General features: G+C 45.6%; 1 protein-coding gene and 1 long non-coding RNA gene across 4 annotated transcripts; one reads left to right on the top strand and one right to left on the bottom strand.

Annotated features, from left to right (window-relative positions):
• Positions 1-5,114: 5,114 nt before the first annotated feature.
• On the bottom strand, positions 5,115-9,545 carry LOC105052200 (noroxomaritidine/norcraugsodine reductase-like). 3 transcript variants are annotated; one of them, XM_010932935.3, is made up of 6 exons: positions 9,281-9,545; positions 7,972-8,179; positions 7,291-7,507; positions 7,085-7,191; positions 5,704-6,027; positions 5,115-5,621 (listed from the first exon to the last, which is right to left on the bottom strand). In XM_010932935.3, exons 1-5 carry the CDS (start codon positions 9,448-9,450, stop codon positions 5,854-5,856), a joined length of 876 nt encoding a protein of 291 aa, XP_010931237.1. In that variant the 5' UTR covers positions 9,451-9,545; the 3' UTR covers positions 5,115-5,621; positions 5,704-5,853. The 3 variants fall into 3 exon arrangements, with proteins under 3 accessions (XP_010931237.1, XP_073100219.1, XP_073100220.1); XM_073244118.1 differs by having other exon boundaries at positions 5,115-5,546; XM_073244119.1 differs by lacking the exon at positions 5,115-5,621 and having other exon boundaries at positions 5,894-6,027; positions 6,869-7,191; positions 9,281-9,542.
• Positions 7,501-8,495, top strand: LOC140851921 (uncharacterized). Its single transcript, XR_012134687.1, has 2 exons — positions 7,501-7,812; positions 7,895-8,495. It is a non-coding gene; the product is annotated as an uncharacterized lncRNA (long non-coding RNA).
• Positions 9,546-20,258: the final 10,713 nt, after the last annotated feature.

Here is a 20,258-nt window from a genome sequence, read left to right as displayed (position 1 = left end):
CCTCATCCTCGTACGAGTCAAGTAGAGATCCCGACTACAATGGCCAACTAGTGCTCCCCATCATCATATGAGTTGAGCGGAGGCCTTGACCATAATAACTAATTGGCACTCCTCGTCCTCATACAAGTCGAGTGGAGGCCTTAATTGCAATGGCCAACTAGCGCTCCTCGTCCTCATACAAGTCAAAAAGAGGCTCTGATTATAATGGCCAACTAGTGCTTCTCATCTTTGTATGAGTCGAAAAGAGGATCTGATTACAATGGCCAACTAGCGCTTCTCAACCTCATATGAGTTCAGTGGAGGAACTGGCACTCCTCATCCTCATACAAGTCGAGTAAAGGCTTAGACTCTAGTGGCCAATCGACACTCCTTATCCTAATATGAGTTGAGCGGAGGCTCTAACTACAATGGCTAACTAACACTCCTTGTCCTTGTACGAGATGAGTGGAGGCCTTAACTATAATGGCCAAATGATGCTCCTCATCCTTGTATGTGTTGAGCGGAGGCTCTGATTACAACAGCCAACTAACGCTCTTTGCCCTCGTACAAATCGAGCGGAGACCCCAACTATAATGACCAACTAGCACTCCTCATCCTTGTATGAGTTGAGTGAAGGATTCGGCTACAATGGCCAAATGGCACTCCTCATCCTCGTATGACTCGAGTGGAGGCCCTAACTATAATGGCTAACTAGCATTCCTTATCCTCGTATGAGTCAAGTGGAGGCCGAGCACCATGATAAACACTTCTTATCCCTGATTAGCTTCACTCCATCCTCGAACGAAACAATCAAAAGCCAAAGATAAAGTAGAATGACAATGGCCAAAAATTTAACTTCCATGAAGATTTCATAATCCACAAATGAAAAGCAGTGGAGAAAACTTTGAGAAAAGTCAAAATTTGCATTAAAGGAAAAAATTTACAATGAGCAAGTTAGTCTCTTACAAAATTGCTTCGGCAAAAAGCTGAAGAACATGAAAATGGGCTGACCTCGAAATTAGCTCAGCCATAGTTGAGTTTGAGTACAAAAACAAAGAAAAACATTGAAGTCCTAGGTAGCAGTGGGAACATCCGACCTTCCAGCTGGGGCTTGGGGCTCCGGCTGCATGATTATCACAAGAGGCTAGATGATCGCTACATCTTCGACTATTGAGGCTTTGGCATGTTTTGGTCTGACCTCTACCTTAGTCCTTGCCTCTCCATTTGTAATGGCCTCAACTCTGTCCCCATTGTCTTGATCATTGGAGTCCAGCAAATTGAGGTCAATGTTGGAAAAGAGGCCTTGGACCTTTGTTCTGCAACCCATGAGACCTTGCAAGTAGGAGTTGGAAGCAAACTCTAGTTTGATCATCCTAAATACCTTTGAGGAATGAAATGCCTTGACCACCACAACTTTCTCAGACTCCAATGTCTTCTCCCACTAGCTCACTGTAGTACAAAGACCCTCCATTTGACGGGCCTTGATTTGTCTCTGAGCCTTGGCGACCTCAGCTTCAGTGATTTTACTTTAGCCTTCAAGGATTGGACTTCTTTCTCGACTGCCACTTTTAGTGTCAAAGCCTCATCCACCTTCTTGGAGGCCTGAGTGCCTGGGCCTTTGCCCGAGTAGCTCGGTCCATAGCTTCATTAGAAACCTACCGAGCCTCCTTTAGAATGCCCACAAAATGGTCCACATGATGGATGAGCTAAGGAAAAAGGAGAGTTTAGCAAAAAAAAAAGTGGGGAAAGGAAGAAACTTAAGACTGACCTAAAGAAGTGAATTGTAAGAATCCTTAATGTGGATTCTAAGGCCTTTTGCATTAAGGATGTCGACATCGATTGGTGTGATTATGGCCTGAAGATGGGTGATGCGGTTATTCCCGAAGCCTGATCTCTGATCTTGAACCCCTTGCTCGAGATGAGTTGAGGGCCTTAGGAAAATTATGGTGGGAGGGTCAGCTTGCCACGGAGATAGATGCATACCAAAATTTGAGGAGTCAATAAGCCTCGGAGTGATGACAATGCAGAGGATGGGGGAATTGACTCCCTCGAAGTGATCGATTTAAGAGAGGGAATGAGCTGAGCCCTGGCAGAAGCCTGCTTCCTTAGGTTGGACCTTGGGCTGACACTTGAGAGGCCCCAATAGTAGGTTATGCGAGGATGGGCTCAGCTCGACCCCACTTAGGAGAAAGAGCTCCAATCGAGGACTTCTTCCTCTTAGCGGTGCAACTTAGGGCTTTGATGTCCTCAGGCTTCATATCTGACAAATACAGAAGTTAGTTGAAGAAAATCGATGTGAAATATTAAGCAAAATTGATTTACTCTGAGGATAGGTCAGGCTCAACCCAACTTTATACAACATCTCCTCGAAAAAGAGTCTAAGAAAAAGAAGTACAGCATGGTTCAAAATGAACTTCAAGGCCTCCTCCTGGGCATCAGAAAGCATTGGAGCCTTATTAGACGACCTCTGAGGTCGACCTCATGACATGTCAAAGTCGCAGGGCTGCTCATTCAAAACAAAATAATAATGCTCCTTTCAATTATGGACTGAGGAAGGAGCATCCTAAAAGAGGCATCGGCCCATCTGAGGTGAAGCATACCACCATTCAGCCTCCTTGGGGTATTCCTTAAATGAGAAGCATGTTTGGAAGAGGCGAATGGCCGGTTCTATCCTGATGAGGAGGCAATGAGCAACAAAGGCTATTATTAAGCACCATGAGTTTGGTGCTACACAGCAAGGGCCATTTGGAATGTCCTTAGAAATTCTACGATGAAAAAAATGAAGGGGCAATTTGAGGCCAGCCTTCAGGACTCTTCATAGAGCCCGATCCTACCTTAAGAAGGTAGGAAAATCCAATCCTCAAGATTGGCAAGGTCTAATCTAAAGGTCTAATCTAAATTATGGAGGAATTTGATACTTGAGACTTAGGACCTCTAGATGCTCTTAGGTGAGGATGGAGGCCACTCAAAAAGGGCTAAAGTTGGATGCCTCCTCTATCTCGGAACTTTTCAAGGAATGATCAATATCAGGCACAGGGTCCTCATCGATCGAGTCACCATCCGAGGTCTAGGTGACTGGGGATGAGCTCAATACGCTCATCCTCTAAAAAAATTTAGGAAAAGGAAGGAAGAAAAGAAAAAGTAATCTAAAAAAGAGACGACTGAGCAAACCCTAGATTTGGACCTCAAGGTTGGATATTAGAGCTCGGCTACGATCGAGGTGGTCTGAAATTATCGATGGTGATGATTAGAGTTTGTCAGAAATCACCTAAGGGCCTCACTTCCCTCTCTCAGAATGGTAAAAGGTAAAAGGTGAAATTGATCCAAGACAAGTGATGCCTATTTATAGGAGTTCAAATAGCTTCGATCTGATGATGGTTCATTTAGCCATCATTGATGTTCGCCAAGTGGCAGCACTTGATTGGTTGCGGCTGGGTTTACATGGATCCATCAAGCTCAACGAATCGGATGGGTGGATGCAAATTATCATGGGCATCGATTTTCGACATGTGCCACCACCTCAATGGGCACCTTAAGTATGGAGGATAAGGCAACTCGTCGACCTCAGGATCGTACTCTCTTCAACCAACCTTAGCCTAAGTTTGGGCTAAAAAATGAGGGGCATCTATTGTGGACCACCACCGTGGCATCGATCGACCATGTCCTCGATCTTGATCAAGGACTCAGAGTGCTCAGTCTTCAGTGGATGCAGATATAGTAGGAGACTAATCACAGTCGATCTGAAGGAGTCAGACATGGAAATCCAAATTGATTAACTTGCTTCAGAGCTTTCACTTTATGGACAGTAGTTTGGACCTCGGCTATGGTCGAGATGAGAAGAGGTCGGCCAACCTAAAGAAGATTCTTCATATGTGACAGCTACCCCAATTGGGAAAGAGTCCATCCCTTTAATTGTGGAAAGTCTGGATAAGGAAGAAAATCACCAAATTAGATCAGCTTCGAATGAAAATCAATAGTTGGTCCTGCATTGCAAACCTAGGAACGATCTTGCCATCATAATCCATGCACAATATCCGAGATCCGATTAGTCCCTTGGTCATGCTTGACTCAAAATCTTTCTCTATAAATAGAGGGGAGTGGGGACACCAAGGTAAGCTCTAGAAAAGTCTCTTTTTCTCTGTTCTCCATCTCTCCACTAATTTGAGCATCGGAGAGTCTCTGCTAGAAAACACTCTATTTCGAGCTTTTTGTAGGTCCCATTCTAGCTTTCAAAGTTCTTCACCTCGGCAACCTAGTTTCGGTCGAAGACCAGCACCCCTATTTCTATGGAGGAGAGTGTCTCCAACCCAAGCATGGGATTTGGCGGGAGCAGCTGACTTCTAGAAGGCCCAACTCATATGCTAAACATGCCAAAATCAGATACAAGGCATGAGTTGAAACAATATTACTAAAATGGATGATAAAACAAGTTAATAGCATGTTAATATGTCCATTTATTTTTCTTAAAAAATTCATGAGTACTATATAAAATTAAAGAGAATTACATACAAAATCAGATATTTAGATATGGATTGGATGGTTGCCTATCCATATCCATTTTTCTTTGAGAACTTAGATGTGGATATGAATATTAATTGGATGCTCAAATTTTAATCTATATCTAGATTAATTTGCCTATCCACTTTCACCTCTACCATGGTTGACAGATATTAATTCTGACTGAGATGGTGAGCTCGGATCTCATCATCCGACTTTAAAACTATGGGCTTTCAGTAGTCATGGCTAAGGGAGAGTCAGGTTTCGTCCCAACTCCAAAGTAGTAGATAGGATCAAGCTTGAGATTTGTCCAGCTTAGCTGGACTTAGGCTCATTTAGTCAGCTTAAAATCAAAATAGAAAACATACTTCCCACCTACTATTTCATTAATTTCAAATCTTATTTGAAATGCTAAAAAAAAATTACTATTCATTTATCTATTTGTTGCATATTAATATAGTTTATATAGATAGGAATTATGTCGGTGATAAGATTGAAAATCGAAGAAACCACTACTTTGAAACAACTACCCTATTATTCTCTTTCTGCCATCAATGCGGGGTCAACCCCCCATTTATAGTGGATGATTCAACCGGGCCTGCCCTGGAAAGCCGAAGCCGAATAAAACCAATATCTTTTTGATGGAAAAGAGGAGGCGATTGCCACCCAAATATTATTAATGGAAGAACGTACAGGAAGAAGAACAGAGTGTGAAACAAACTCTGCTCTTCGGACAAAAGGATGACCAAAAAAAATTCAAAGAAAACAGAGACTGTGTGTGGGAAAGAAAACATAAAAAATAGAAATACAGAACCAGTGCTATGCACCTAAGAAAGGAGCGTTTATAAAACTGCAGCACCAGCAGAAACTTGTGCGGAGATATGAATGTGTCTCTCCGCACCAGCCTCTAACAGTATCGATCGGAGCCCAATTTTGAGTTAATAGGATGCTGAAGACAAGAAAACAGAGCTGAGGTCTACCTCTTTCATCGACAAAACTCTCTTTCATCGACAAAGCAAGATGCAACAAAACTCTCTGCTAGCACCTGTAACAAGGGTCTGGAAGTCCAGCTGAAACCAAACGAATTTTTGACCAGATTTTTCCAAATGCCGCAGAAGTGAAGGCATGCCCGGGCCACCAATGCTCTAATTTACATGAATCCATCAGTTCATAACAACAACCAAATGTCGTTAGTCTTACTTTTATTCGCAAGGTCCTAGTAATTACCTTAGGCTCTCCATGACTGAAAACCACCATAAATAAAGAAAGCTTTCTGGCAACCTATCCGAAGCATGCATCACCACGCATAGAGGAACTCCACAGCATTACTAGTTAAGGATTGAGAACATGAACTTCACAGTAGAGTTATTTTTCCTTTTAAAGGTCACTTCCAGTCCGACCTCCGTCAACACAAATAACTTGAACCGTGATATAGGAAGCAGCAGGTAGGCATAGGAACGATACAAGAGATGCCACCTCCTCTGGTTCTCCAATACGCCCCATGGGTATGTGGGAGACTTCTATTACTTTATTTTCCTTGTCATCAAGTAACTGTACAAATGCAGAAGATGAGAGATGTTAGAAGAAATTTAGCCTAACAGCTTACCACGTGTTTGTCTTGATGAAAGATACAGCGCAAATTACATGAGGTTGATTGCAACAACTGTGGCCACTGCAAATTTCCTATCCATATTTAGTTGCTAAATAATGTTGTAGCCCTACGGGGCCACCTTGAGGTCCTTGCACAAGAGAAAAAATAAGGAGAAGGATTTTCCTTTTTGTTTTTCCGAAAAGATCTACGATGCAGGAGATGACTATCGATCAGCTTGGAGTGAGCCTTGTTAATTAAAATAAAATTTGTAGTGTTGATTCACATTAAACTCAAACTTCTAGGTCATATATATCAGATCAATATCAAATGGTTACCAATCTTGTTTTTCCTGTTCTTTTTTCTGTTATATTTAGAACTAGCACGGGAGAAGCCCAACGGAGAGAGTAGAATCCGACTCCCGATGGCAACTATTGGTTGGAGCAGCTCCACCAGCACAGCGGTAGACCAGTCCAACCACCAAGGGACTTGCACAACACGGCGTGCATTGCTCCTTTTTCTTTCCCTCGTGTGGGTCTCTTTATGGTTGGACTGATCCACCACTTAGCTGGTGGATCTGGTCCAACCAATAACTTTTACCATCGTGGAGATATATGAACCAAACTTACAATCATTGTATGGTACTCACTACCAAATTCTTAGAAAATCAATATCACTATAATGTAATACTGTTGACGTAGGCCACATAAACGAGGAACTTTCTAATGTTGTTACAAAAATGCCTACACAAGTAGCTAGCAACAGTTTTTCCTTTAAAAAAAAAGTAGCTAGCGATTGTTATACCTTTTTTTTCTTTTCCTCCACAAACATGATGATCGTCTCTAATAGCATGGATTTGGTTGGCTTCTGGGTCCCCTAAGGCCCCCATCAAGTGAGGGGTGCTACCCATTATTGCCCATCAGGTTATTCCTTTTTTTTTCCCTTTTTGCGATGGAGGACATTTTTTTCTTTTTTCGAAGAACAGATTCAGACAACGATTCAAAAAGGGTCGTTCCTTACGGGCTGTGCGAGTGGGGTCCGGATGGGCCCTGGAGCAACACCGTTCACTCGGATATTGTCTTTTATCCACTCGCAAGCCAGATTCTTTGTGAGCTGATTCAGTGCTCCTGAAGAATATAGCAGATAACAAAGTCATGAAGACTGGGGGATCCCTGCACAGTTACTGATTGCCTATGCTTGATAAAATAAGCCTCATACTAGATTACCTTTAGTTGCTGCATATATGGATAAATTTGGCATGCCTACAACCCCTGCGATTGAGGAGATGAACACGATGCTGCCTGCCCCGGATGCCTTCAGAAGTGGTTGAGCTAGTTGGCTCAGATGGAAAGCTGATTCCAAGTTGGTAGCCATAAGAAAGGAATACTCTTCATCAGTGAAATCCACTGCTGGCTTCACAATGCCCGTCCCTGTATTGTTAATCTAGGTGGGGGCACCACAACTTTGTTATGTGGATGGAATGGATTCATACTTCAGTAGATTAGACTCAGGAGTCAGTTATGCGAATGCTAAACAAGAGACCATCTCAATAAGGCAACACCCGGCATGAGCTTAAATATTTACGACAGGATCTAGGTTGGACTCCTCCCTCTAGGTTGTGGTACAGGAACAATAAACGCTAGGAGGCTCCACCTCAGAGCCGTGGCCTACCTAGATGGAAGAGGAACAGCTCATACAGGATGTGTAACAACCTGGATGGCCTCGTAACTCCATCAAATGCTACAACAGTTAAGTATGAAACAAGTTTGATGAGCATTATTTGTGTCACAAGAGATTTAGAGATCATTTACTGTTGGGTTGTATTGACAGTTGCAACTTTGGCCTATTTCTGTATTCTGGTATTGATCTTTATAACGAGATTTAGTGCAATATTGCCCCAAACTTACAAGGATATTGAGCTTCCCCTGGAAAATGGAACGGACACCCTCCATTAGTTTCTCTCTTTGGACTCGGGAAGAGACATCGCAAACTGATCCGGTGACATGAATGTTCAGGCTTTTCCATCGTTCCAGGCATTTGTTGAGCTCTTCTTCATTCCACGAACATGTATGTACAGTTGCTCCAAATCCAGCTAACTCTTCAACTATGGCATGCCTGGAATGGTATCAGAAGATCACATTTACGTCGATCACAACAGCAAAACAACGTCAGGCAACTTTATGAACTCGGTAAGATCTTCTTTGATGAGCAATCATGGAGGGGTAAACCCCTATCAGAGGTGCACTGGTATAAATGACTTGCAAACTGGAGAAACTAGAATATCTCTATCATATGTTAGCTTTAAGAGCCTGGGTTTTTTTTTTTTTTTTTTGACTGAAAGAGAAGTGTAGAAATAGAGATGTGAACCATAGTTTCCAACAGGGGATTTCTGATTCCAAAAAAAGAGAAAAATTTTAGTTTGGAAAAGCAACTACAATCCTTTCACATGTTCACATCCTGTTTTCCTAGAAAAATAAATAAATTCTATGTAAGCTGACAGGCCATGCCGGACATCATTAATCTATACTTTTTTGGCAGACAAATTGAATCAACAAGTACTACCCTGATTTTTGTCAAAAAAACAAGTAAAACCCTGATACATTCAAAAACAATAATAATAATACGCTGATCATTGAATTTAGTGTATCAGATATCTACTTTGTCTAGATGGTATAGGACAGCAAGATTAGGAATTTTTGCTCTCCGTTTTAGTATTAATTTCCAGTTATTTATTTTATCTATTCAGTCTTATTTTTTGTTTATTTGCTATTGATGAACAGAGCATACATGCTCTTTGTCCTAATTTATCCCAGACTTTTACCCGCCGTAGAAAACAATTATACTATATACTTTTTAAAAATCTAAAAAAACATCTTCTAATGAGAAAGTAGCGTGATAAATCATAAGGCAACCAACGAGAAAAGTATATAAAGGGATATAAAAAATGAATGTGCCGATATTTCTCAACCATAGGAAGAAAGGACAAATGAATTTAGCTTTCTAGTTCTCTAGTCTAACATATGTATTTCGGCCTTTTCTTCTTTTCTTAACTGATGGACAAGCTAAGCCTCTTTTCTTTCTTTACTTCATGAGCGGGCAAAACCATTTTAAGTCATTACCAAAGATCATACAGTTTGGAAACTTAGATGAAAATCCAAAGAAAAATAATAGGGGGAGGCTAACGATGTGGATAGAATAAGTTAACGGATTCCTTACCCGATTCCTCTGGTGCCCCCAGTGACCAAAGCTGTGGCTCCATTGAGGGACCATTTCTTTGCCCTGCAGTTGGTTCTGCTATTCTCCGCGTCCTGCGTGGCTGTCTTCTCTCTTTCTATCAAAAATCCATTCCCCTTTGTTATGTTGAGTGCACCCAAGGCTTTGTGCATAAAGGAGCCTCATGACTCAGTATGGTGAAAGTAATAGATGGTCCAGTGGACTGGTCCCAATCGTGACGCACGTGTATGGTAAATAACAGGATAAATTATCATCTCTGTTTGGATCTTGAATAGTTTAAATATAAAGAGGTAATGTGGCAATTGATTATTAGACTGGCCCATTGGACCTAGTTCATCTCGTAATTTCTTTTCTATTTTTTTCCTTGAAAAAGAAAGTTTTGTATTATTCGTTTTTTTTTTGTGACATGGTAGGGCCTGCAATTATTGTTGTCTGAGTGGAAAATAATGTTCAAAATGTAAAATCTTGGTCTCTTAGTTTTGTTATTTTTCAACCATACACTTCATTTAGTCGCTTTCTAAAAATGATTCTCTGGAGAAAGCATGGCAGCACCAGACGTCCACAAGCTACATTTGTCCACCAAAAATAGTAAACAATAAGACTTCATTTAGTCTCCTTCACAGAAATTTTCTTCTCCAAAATATACCAGCACCATGAGTCTATCAGATATTTGCAGTCTACCAGATACTTGTAGTCTCATCAATAAGTAACCTTATATTATTTGCGGATATGAATTAAAGGAGAAAGTAGTGCTTGATTGTAGAATAAAATTTATAATGGTAAAAGAATATCCAAATAAGTGAGGAAGAATAAAACTTATTTTGTGAAATAAGAAATTTGGGTGTGTGGGTAGATGGATAAGTTGGAATAAGGTTAATTTTCTAATATGGTGTTTTGTTGGATGGGTAAGATAGAGGTGTATATATATATATCCAACCTCCCCTCTCCTACCTCTTCCCATAGACACGCTCTCTATCCCTGACATGGCTTGAGCAATATATATTAAAGTTTAGAAAAATTATTTGCACAACATTAGGTATACATAATTCATGACCAACAGCAAGATGGTCAATACAAGATATTGATTATATACAAAATAGGTGGCTAGCAGCATTAAAACAAATTGAGAAAATTGCATATTTGAAATACCATGATTCATAGGTAGAAATTATGACCAACATACAAATGAATGATAGCTTGTGATGTGAAGATGTCTCCAATGGTGGACGAGTTAGCTCTATGAAAAAGAACAAGCCATATCAATAAACTTAAAATTGATATAACACGTCGAAGAAGGGGGCCTTAGAGCAACAAATACCAACATCTGGTCTTATATACGGCCATTTGACGTCGATCTTTCCTCATGGCAGCAGTTACCATTTGGCCTTCTCGGTAAGTAACCTATTGTTATGTCCAGCAATCACAAGCCTATATTGTGCAAACTTTAATGGAAGTTGAAAGCCAATATAACTCTATTTTAGAGGGGAAAAAAAAAGTTTCAGACTCCAAGTTGCTTGATCATTGGGTCTACATAGGGTACATGCACTGCCAAGTGCCGACCAGTATATCATAGCAACGCACCTGGTGTGTTATAATTGGTTCACACGTAGGATTTTCTGGTTGCCAGTTGGCCATATAATTGTATCCCAATAAAGATACAATAGCAATAGCAAGTATATAACATGCACCAGCACCCAGGTGAGGCATCCCCTCTTTTTTTTTTTTGATGTTAAAAGGAGGCTCAACAGAGCCATGCGAATTTATTAAGAAAGATCAGTGGAAGTCCGAGACAAGAGTTACAAGAGAAGGATTACAGACTTCTGAAACGGGAGTACAAATAAGAAGACAACCAAAAGGCAGCAGACAAGAGAGGAAAAACAGGACAAGATTAAGCAGGTGTTGGAGAATGAATGCTGCCGGGATTTTGCAACAGAAAGCACGGCTGCTGCAGATCCCATCCAGAGTTACCAGCAAACAACGATCTGTCATCCATCGCTATAAATGAGCCCCTGATCTTGCTCTGGTCCACTGCTTAGCTAGTGGATCTAGTCCAACAAATAATTTCTACCATCATTAAGATATATGAACCAAACTTACAATCATTGTATGGTACCCACTACAAAATTCTTAGAAAGATCAATATCACTATAATATGAGGCTTTTGACGTAGATGACATAAACAAGAAACTTTCAATTATTGTTTGCTGGATAAATTGATTAAATTGGTTAAGTGAGTTTTTAATGGATTAAATGGATTTAAACATGTCAAACAGACTAAGCGGATCAGATTAAATATGATATAAATAAGTTAAGCAAGTTAAACATGTCTAAAATAGGTTAAATGGATCAGATTACTATCCGGCCTAAAATGGGTCAAAATAGATTAAATCTAAATTCAATCTATTTAATAAATAGATTTAAACAGATTGATTCATTTATAACCTAAACCCATTTATGTGAAATCCAAATTTACTTAAAATGGACCATTCATAAGGATTAAGTCATAAATTGCCACCTCCTATAAGTACGTAATATGTTGTAATAGTTGAACGTGTTATCTGAACCCTTGCTCTACACCGATCAAGCATTATCATTGGTGTAGAGCTACATGTTGCTTTATGCTCTTTGCTTCCTCATGATCATTGGCTTTAGATGGATTTGCACATCGTGTTTGTGTAGCAATGGACAAAACTTGGGTTGGAGTTTGGTTCTTGCTCGACAGCCGCCCATGAATTATTGCCTTATCATTTGGAGTGTTGGATCCATTGGAATGGTAGACTTGAGTGAGGGGAACTCCAAGGCATCGTGGGTCAGCATAATTGAAGGCTGGTTCAAAACAATTGGCTCCATAGGCCATAGTTTGCTTCTAGAAAGCCCGATCGTATACTAAAACATGCCCAAGTCAAATATAAGAAAAGAGCTCAAACAATATTGCTAAATAGATGGTAAATCAAATTAATAGTAAACTAATATAATTATTATTTTTAAAAAAATATATTAATATTACATAAAATTAAATAGGATTACAAATAAAATCAAATATTCGAATATAGATTAAATGATTGGCTATCCATGTTCATACATACTGTTGGGTATAAAATACCCACAGCCGAAACCCCCAGCGGAGTCGACGACGGAACAGAACGGCTCCGCCCGGACTCCTACGGGAGCTGGGCTCCGTCCTCGACAATCAACAGCAGCTCGGCTCCACCCGGACTCCTACGGGAGCCGGGCTCCGCCTTCGACGTCAACAGCAGCTCGGCTCCGCCCGGACTCCTACGGGAGCCGGGCTCCGCCCTCGACAATCAACAGCAGCTCGGCTCCGCCCGGACTCCTACGGGAGCCGGGCTTCGCCTTCGACGTCAACAGCAGCTCGGCTCCGCCCGGACTCCTACGGGAGCCGGGCTCCGCCTTCGACATCAGCTGCTGGTAAGCTCCGTCCGGACTCCTACGGGAGCCGGACTTCATCTTTAACTTTGATTGCAGAGTGCTCCGCCCGGACTCCTACGGGAGCCGGGTTCCGCTTTCAGTACCCACTGTAGGTAAGCTCCGTCCGGACTCCTACGGGAGCCGGACTCCACCTACAACCCCAACCGAAAGGAGGACCCTTCCCGGACTTCTACAAAGGCCGGACTCCGACCGCTGCCGAGCCTCGATCAACAGATCCGCGCCCACAATAACAACCATGATCCTGTTCCACTTCCTGTAGCGGATTTCGCGTGGCTCCATCACCCCCTGCGGCAGACCCATTACTCCCTAACAGGCTGTGTCAATGGCCACGATTCTGCTCTGCTCCCTACGGCAGGTGCCGCACGATCCCACTACTCGCTGACAACTAGCGGCAACGGACGCCGCTCCACTACCTGCAACAGGCTCTACGTGGCAGACTATGACAATAGCCACAGGTCTACCCCACTACCCTTCACAATAAATTCCCCTGACCATGGGCGGCCCACTACCAGACAGTTACAAATGTCGCCATCAATCCGTTGCCCCCTCCGCCTATAAAAGGGGGACCCAGATACGTTATTCTCTAAGCTCATTTCTTATCTCAAAACTCTGCTAAATTCTCCGTTCGAGCACTCCATTCTTGTTGAGGCAGAGAACTGACTTGAGCGTCGGAGGGTCTTGCCGGAGCAACCCCACCTCCGGTTTAGACTTCCCTTGCAGGTCCCGACGGCGACCGCGGCTTCCCCGACTCCAGCTTCTCCGGCGCAAGCAGATTTTTGCACCAACAGGATTGGCGCTAGAAGAAGGGCTTGAACCTTCGCAGCACCCTTGTTCTTGAAGGAGCGCTCAACGGATCCGCTTCCGGCCATTTTTTCCGATGCCCAATCCTCCTTCCCTCATCTGATGCCCTCTCACGAGGTCTCTGCACAACTACCTCCGGCAATGGTCGCCGATAAAGGGTGGCCGGATGACCGGTCTCCGCCGGATTCCGTCAACGTCATCTCAGGGGAATCCCGGCGGGAGGCAATCAGCACACCAGCCGCATCCCTCAAGCGGCAAAAAGTTGAAGAGCCCATAGCCTTCACTGAAGAAGACGCCCAGGGAGTCCAATTCCCTCATAACGACGCGGTCGTAGTTTTCTTGAACGTAGCAAATTACGACGTCCGTCGCATTCTCGTCGACAACGGGAGTTCGACCGACATCTTGTTCTACAATGCCTTTTCAAGAATGGCCACTCTTGGCGATCATCTACGGTCGATTTGCTCCCCCTTAATAGGGTTTACCGGTGACGCCGTTCCGATGGAGGGAATGATAGCTCTAACTGTGACCGCGGGTCAGCATCCAAAGCAGTCCAGAGCTCTGGTAAATTTCCTGGTGGTAAAGGCGCCATCTGCCTACAATGCAATTCTTGGCCGACCCGGCCTCAATGCCCTCAGAGCTATTGTTTCAACCTACCATTTGAAATTGAAGTTCCCCACCAGCCAGGGGATCGGAGAAGTCTGGGGAGACCAAGCACTGGCCAGGCATTGCTACAACATTGCCTTGCAAAGGAGCGATCAAGCGGACCCCTGTCCGGTCGATGGATTGGATACCCGCGATGACCTCGCTGAAGAGAGGGGCGGTCCAATTGAAGACCTAATACCAATCCCTCTGAATGATGGGAACCTGGAGCATGTGGTGTTAATTGGCTCCAACCTGGGGGAGGAGGTGCGGACGCATCTTGTGGATTTCCTCCGAAGAAATGCGGACGTTTTCGCATGGGTCCCGACGGATATGCCGGGGATCGACACAGAAGTCATGGAACATCATCTGGCGGTCGACCCTAAGCATCGACCGACGAAAGAAAAAATCCGGAGTCATGCCCCGGAGAGGCAGAAAGCAATAGCCGAGGAAGTGGATAAGCTTCTCAAGGCCGGATTTATCAAGGAAGTCAATTATCCTGAGTGGATCTCCAATGTTGTTTTGGTCAAGAAAGCAAACGGCAAGTGGAGGATGTGTATCGACTTCAAAAAGCTGAATAAGGCTTGTCCAAAACACAGCTACCCCCTCCCCAGGATCGACCAACTGATGGACGCTACCTCGAGCCATGAGCTCCTCACTTTTATGGATGCGTTCTCCGGCTATAACCAGATTAGAATGGCATCGGAAGATGAAGAAAAGACAGCTTTCATCACTAATCGCGGTCTTTACTGCTACAGGGTCATGCCGTTCGGCCTCAAGAACGCGGGCGCCATCTATCAACGACTGGTGAACAAAATCTTCAAAGAGCAGATCGGTCGAAACATGGAGGTTTACGTGGATGATATGCTTATAAAAAGCAGATCTTCCGGAGATCATGTCGCCGACCTCGAGGAAACTTTTGGCGCTCTTCGGAAGTACAGAATGAAGCTGAACCCGACCAAATGCGCCTTTGGGGTAACCTCAGGAAAGTTCCTGGGTTTCATGGTATCGGGGCGCGGTATTGAGGCCAATCCAGAGAAAATTTGCGCCATCCAAGAGATGACCGCCCCAAGGTCGATCAAGGAGGTTCAGTGCCTCACGGGAAGGATTGCAGCTCTTAATCGCTTTGTCGCGAGGTCGGCCGAACGATGTTTGCCCTTCTTCCAAACCCTCAAGCAGCCGAAGAACTTCTGTTGGACCCCTGAATGCCAACGGGCATTCGAAGAATTAAAAGGCTACCTTAGCTCACCTCCACTGCTGGCGAAGCCTGAACCTGGGGAGGAATTATTTTTGTATCTGGCAGTCTCTCCCACAGCCCTCGCAGCGGTCCTTGTCAAAGAAGAAATAAAAATCCAGCGGCCGGTCTACTACATTAGCCGTGCGCTGAGGGACGCCGAGACCAGGTATACTAAATTAGAAAAACTGACCTACGCCTTGTTGATTGCAGCTCGGAGACTCCGACCTTACTTTCAAGGGCACACGGTGACACTACTCACCGATCAACCGATCAAGGCGGTTTTGCACCGAGCTGATACCTCTGGAAGAATGGCAAAATGGGCAATCGAGCTCACAGAATTCGACATCAACTACAAACCTAGACCAGCAGTAAAGGCCCAAATATTGGCAGATTTCATAGTAGAGTGCACCATCCCCGAGGAGGCCGAACCTGAGCAAAGCCAAGTTGACGACCTGAAGGCCCGACCGAACTCCTCCAACGAAGAGGCCAGCCCCTCCGATTGCTTTTGGACCCTCCATGTGGACGGATCTTCCAACATGGCAGGTGCAGGTGCGGGACTAATCTTGGTTAGTCCGGAGGGGGTCGTCGCGGAGTACGCTCTGCGTTTCGAGTTCCCCGCAACAAACAATGGAGCGGAATATGAAGCTCTGATTGCAGGATTAAGGGTCGCCAAAGAGCTTGGGATAGGTCGACTCCGGGTGCACAGCGACTCCCAACTTGTGGTGGGGCAAGTCAGCGGAAGCTATGAAGCACGGGAGGACAATATGGCCAAATATCTTGAGAGAGTGAAGGAGTTCACCCCCGCCTTTAGCAGTTTCGACATCAGGCAAATTCCAAGGTCGGAGAATGCCAGAGCCGATCTTCTCTCCAAACTGGCGACATCGGCTCCGGCCGAATTGCCCAAAGGTGTCCTCTTTGAAGTTTTAAAACATCCGAGTACAGAAGAACCGTGGCCCGTAATGGAGATCGACCACGAGCCCAGCTGGGTCGACCCACTGACAACCTATCTTAAAGATGGGATTCTCCCCCAGGACGCGAAAGAGGCCCGGAAGCTCCGAAATCAAGCTTCCCGGTACATCCTTTATGAGGGCAAATTGTACAAAAGATCATACTCCTTGCCCCTCTTAAGGTGTCTCCGGCCCTCAGAAGCTGACTACGCTTTATGGGAAGTGCACGAGGGAGCTTGCGGAAACCATTTGGGTGCCAGATCTTTATCCCACAAGCTACTCCGCCAAGGGTATTACTGGCCAACAATGCATCATGACTCGATCGAATATGTCAAAAAGTGTGATCGATGCCAGAGATACGCCAACATCCAGAGACAACCTGCTACCGAGCTCACACCCTTGAGTGCCCCGTGGCCTTTTGCACAATGGGGGATGGATATTCTTGGCCCCTTTCCCATGACGTCCGGTCAAAGGAAGTTTCTCCTTGTAGCGATCGACTACTTCACCAAATGGATCGAGGCCGAGCCACTAGCAAAAATCACAGAAGCGAAAGTGCAGGATTTCGTCTGGAAATCAATCGTATGCAGGTTCGGTTTACCTAGAACCCTAATCACTGATAATGGACGACAATTCGCGAGAGCCAGATTCGCTGAATTTTGTGAAGATCTAAACATCTCCCACAACTTCACATCAGTGGCCCATCCTCAGGCAAATGGTGAAGCTGAGGTAACTAACAGAACCCTTTTGCAGGGAATTAAGACAAGGCTTGAAAGAGCGAAGGGAACTTGGGCGGACGAGCTTTATCATGTGCTATGGGCGTACTGAACTACCCAGAGGTTGCCTACAGGGGAGACTCCCTTTGCTTTAGCCTTTGGTACGAAAGCCGTCATCCCGATCGAGCTTAAACTCCCGTCGGCACGAGTCACGACATTCGACGAACTCCAAAATGCACAAAGTCTCAGAGCCAACCTCGACCTGCTGGAAGAAAGGCAGAAGATTGCTCAGGTTTGAATGGCAGCCTACAGACAGAAAGTTGCCCGATATTACAACGCCCGAGTCAAGAACAAGGCATTTAAAGCAGGAGATCTAGTGCTCCGACGAACTGCTGTCTCGCAACCACAGGGCCAGGGGAAACTTGCCCCAAACTGGGAGGGACCTTACGAGGTCAAGGAGGTAGTCCGGCCTGGAACTTACTATCTCAAGGAGCTTGGAGGAGTCGACCTCCCGCGACCGTGGAACTCAGAAAACTTACGGATGTACTACCAGTGACTCCGTTTTCATCAAAATTCGTATACCCATGTGTCTTTAGACAATTCAAGCAAACTGTGTCAAAAACAAAAAGGCAATCTCATAAAGTCGAAGACCCGGTTCTTTTAGACCGGATGGGGGGAGAGGCCTCGCAACGCCCATATGTGCCCCCACAGCCCTGTTAGGGACAGGAGGAGAACCTCGCCCTAACTTGAGCAAAGTCGAAGGCCCGGTTCTTTTAGACCGGATGGGGGGAGAGGCCTCACAACGCCCATATGTGCCCCCACAGCCCTGTTAGGGACAGGAGGAGAACCTCGCCCTAACTTGAGCAAAGTCGAAGGCCCGGTTCTTTTAGACCGGATGGGGGGAGAGGCCTCACAACGCCCATATGTGCCCCCACAGCCCTGTTAGGGACAGGAGGAGAACCTCGCCCTAACTTGAGCAAAGTCGAAGGCCCGGTTCTTTTAGACCGGATGGGGGGAGAGGCCTCGCAACGCCCATATGTACCCCCGCAGCACTGTTAGGGACAGGAGGAGAACCTCGCCCTAACTTGAGCAAAGTCGAAGGCCCGGTTTCTTTTAGACCGGATGGCGGGAGAGGCCTTACAACGCCCCAATGTGCCCCCACAGTCGTGTCCGGAACACGAGGAGAACCTCACGCTGGTTCGAGCGAAATGAAAAACCTGGACTCCTACGGGAGCCGGGTTCCAACGACAAAAAAGACTTTACCCGGACTCCTACGGGAGCCGGGTTCCAACGACAAAGAAGACTTTACCCGGACTCCTACGGGAGCCGGGTTCCAACGACAAAGAAGACTTAACCCGGACTCCTACGGGAGCCGGGTTCCAATGACAAAGAAGACTTTACCCGGACTCCTACGGGAGCCGGGTTCCAACGACAAAGAAGACTTTACCCGGACTCCTACGGGAGCCAGGTTCCAATGACAAAAAAGATTTCGCCCGGACTCCTACGGGGGCTGGGTTCCGTTTGCGATGCCAAGGAAGACTTCACCCAGACTCCTACGGGAGCCGGGCTCCATCGCCGACGTCAGCTACAGGACAACCCCGCCCGAACTTCTACGGAGGCCGGACTTTGCCTATGACTTTGATTGCGGGGAAACTTTGCCCTGACTCCTATGGGAGCCGGGCTACTCCAACTTCGGGAGGGCTTCTCCGTTCGGACTACCAAGGGAGCCGAACTTAGCCCCGACTTCGGCGGAGAAAAATCCAAGCAAAAAAGGAAAGCAAATAGTGCCCGAAGGCAACGGAAGCTCGAATCCCCGAATTCAAGCCCTAGGAGGAATCTCGGGCCCGAAGGGCCCCAAGCAAACCTGCAACCATCAACAGAATGACAATTGGATATCTTCGAACGGCATAAAAGCCGAAAAGGAGCTCGGCAAACGACAACCCCACATGAACAGAAGAGTTCGTCAATGACCTTGGGACGACATGAAAAAGAAGAGAAGGAAGAAAAAAGGAAAGGAAAATGAAGAAGTTCGACAGACAACTATTTAATGCAAGATACAGACAAGGTAACAAAATCTCTTTTTCATTTAACAAGAGTATACGTTACAGAACCCGGTGGGTCAGAAAAAAAAAAAAAAAGAAGAAGAAGATACACGGTTCGGGAAGGGTGCACCGGAGGCCGCTCCGAGCCGCGAACTCCTCTTCCCGTCTCTGTCCTTCTCGATCGCGTTCTCCAGTACGGGTAACAGCTCTCACCCCATCTCGCCTCATTCTGTCTCCGAAGTCCCAACCCTAGTGGGAAAAGGGCGGGATAGATCTCCGGAGGCGGTAAGGGCAACGGCGGCAGTAGCGAAGACCTGTTTCAAGAAGAACCGGAGTCACCTCGGAAGCGGTAGCGATGCCAGAAATGTGCCTCATCGCCGAATGCCCCACGACAGCCGCCACCCAAAATGCTCCGACAAGGTCGGCATGCGCTACTTCCACCGTCCCCGCAACAAGTTCCACTACCCCGCCGTCGACACCGACCGCCTCCGGTCCCTCGACCCCGACGGCGTTAAGGATCCCGTCATGGCTTATGACGGCAGTTCTGCCCTGTTGATCGGTATCACCCCGCCTTGCTACTTCGAAATTCGCGAGCAGAACAACTTCACCGACAGCCCCCGATACCAAATCCCTGTTGTTGAAGGAATTCTTCCCCGGGCCCCCTTTAAAACGACGGAGATTCTCACCGGTCGCCATCCTCCTCCTCACCTTCCTCCAAGCCCTAATAATTCCCTCAAGAACCACCTCCAGAGTAGAGGACATGGTGTGGAAACCCTCAGAGAAAAATTGGGGAGCTGAAGGAGGCAAGGACTGGAGCGAGGGAAGCAAGGCTTTCAGACGAAAGAAAGATGCCAGGATGAGGCCATGAAAGGACTGAGGGGTTTAAATAGCCGACGGATCCTAGCACAGTTATGGCGGCGAGTATTCCTGGGCCAGCTGGTGTGTGCCACGTGTCGTGCTTATCCACTTCATCGCTATCGAGGGTTGACCGCTCATAAATTCCTGTGGCACGATGCTTGGGATCGCGTTTCAACGGGGATTCTGAAAAGACTCTTCACCGAGAAGCAGGCTATGACGTACACGCATTAAATGCCAAAATATCTGGAGGTAGCAGTGCGCAGGATTCGAAGG

Source organism: Elaeis guineensis, chromosome 10 (assembly GCF_000442705.2).
Source record: "Elaeis guineensis isolate ETL-2024a chromosome 10, EG11, whole genome shotgun sequence".
In the NCBI taxonomy this organism is placed as follows: Eukaryota; Viridiplantae; Streptophyta; class Magnoliopsida; order Arecales; family Arecaceae; genus Elaeis; species Elaeis guineensis.
Note: the sequence above shows the minus strand (reverse complement) of the source record. Positions and strands in the feature narration are given on the sequence as shown.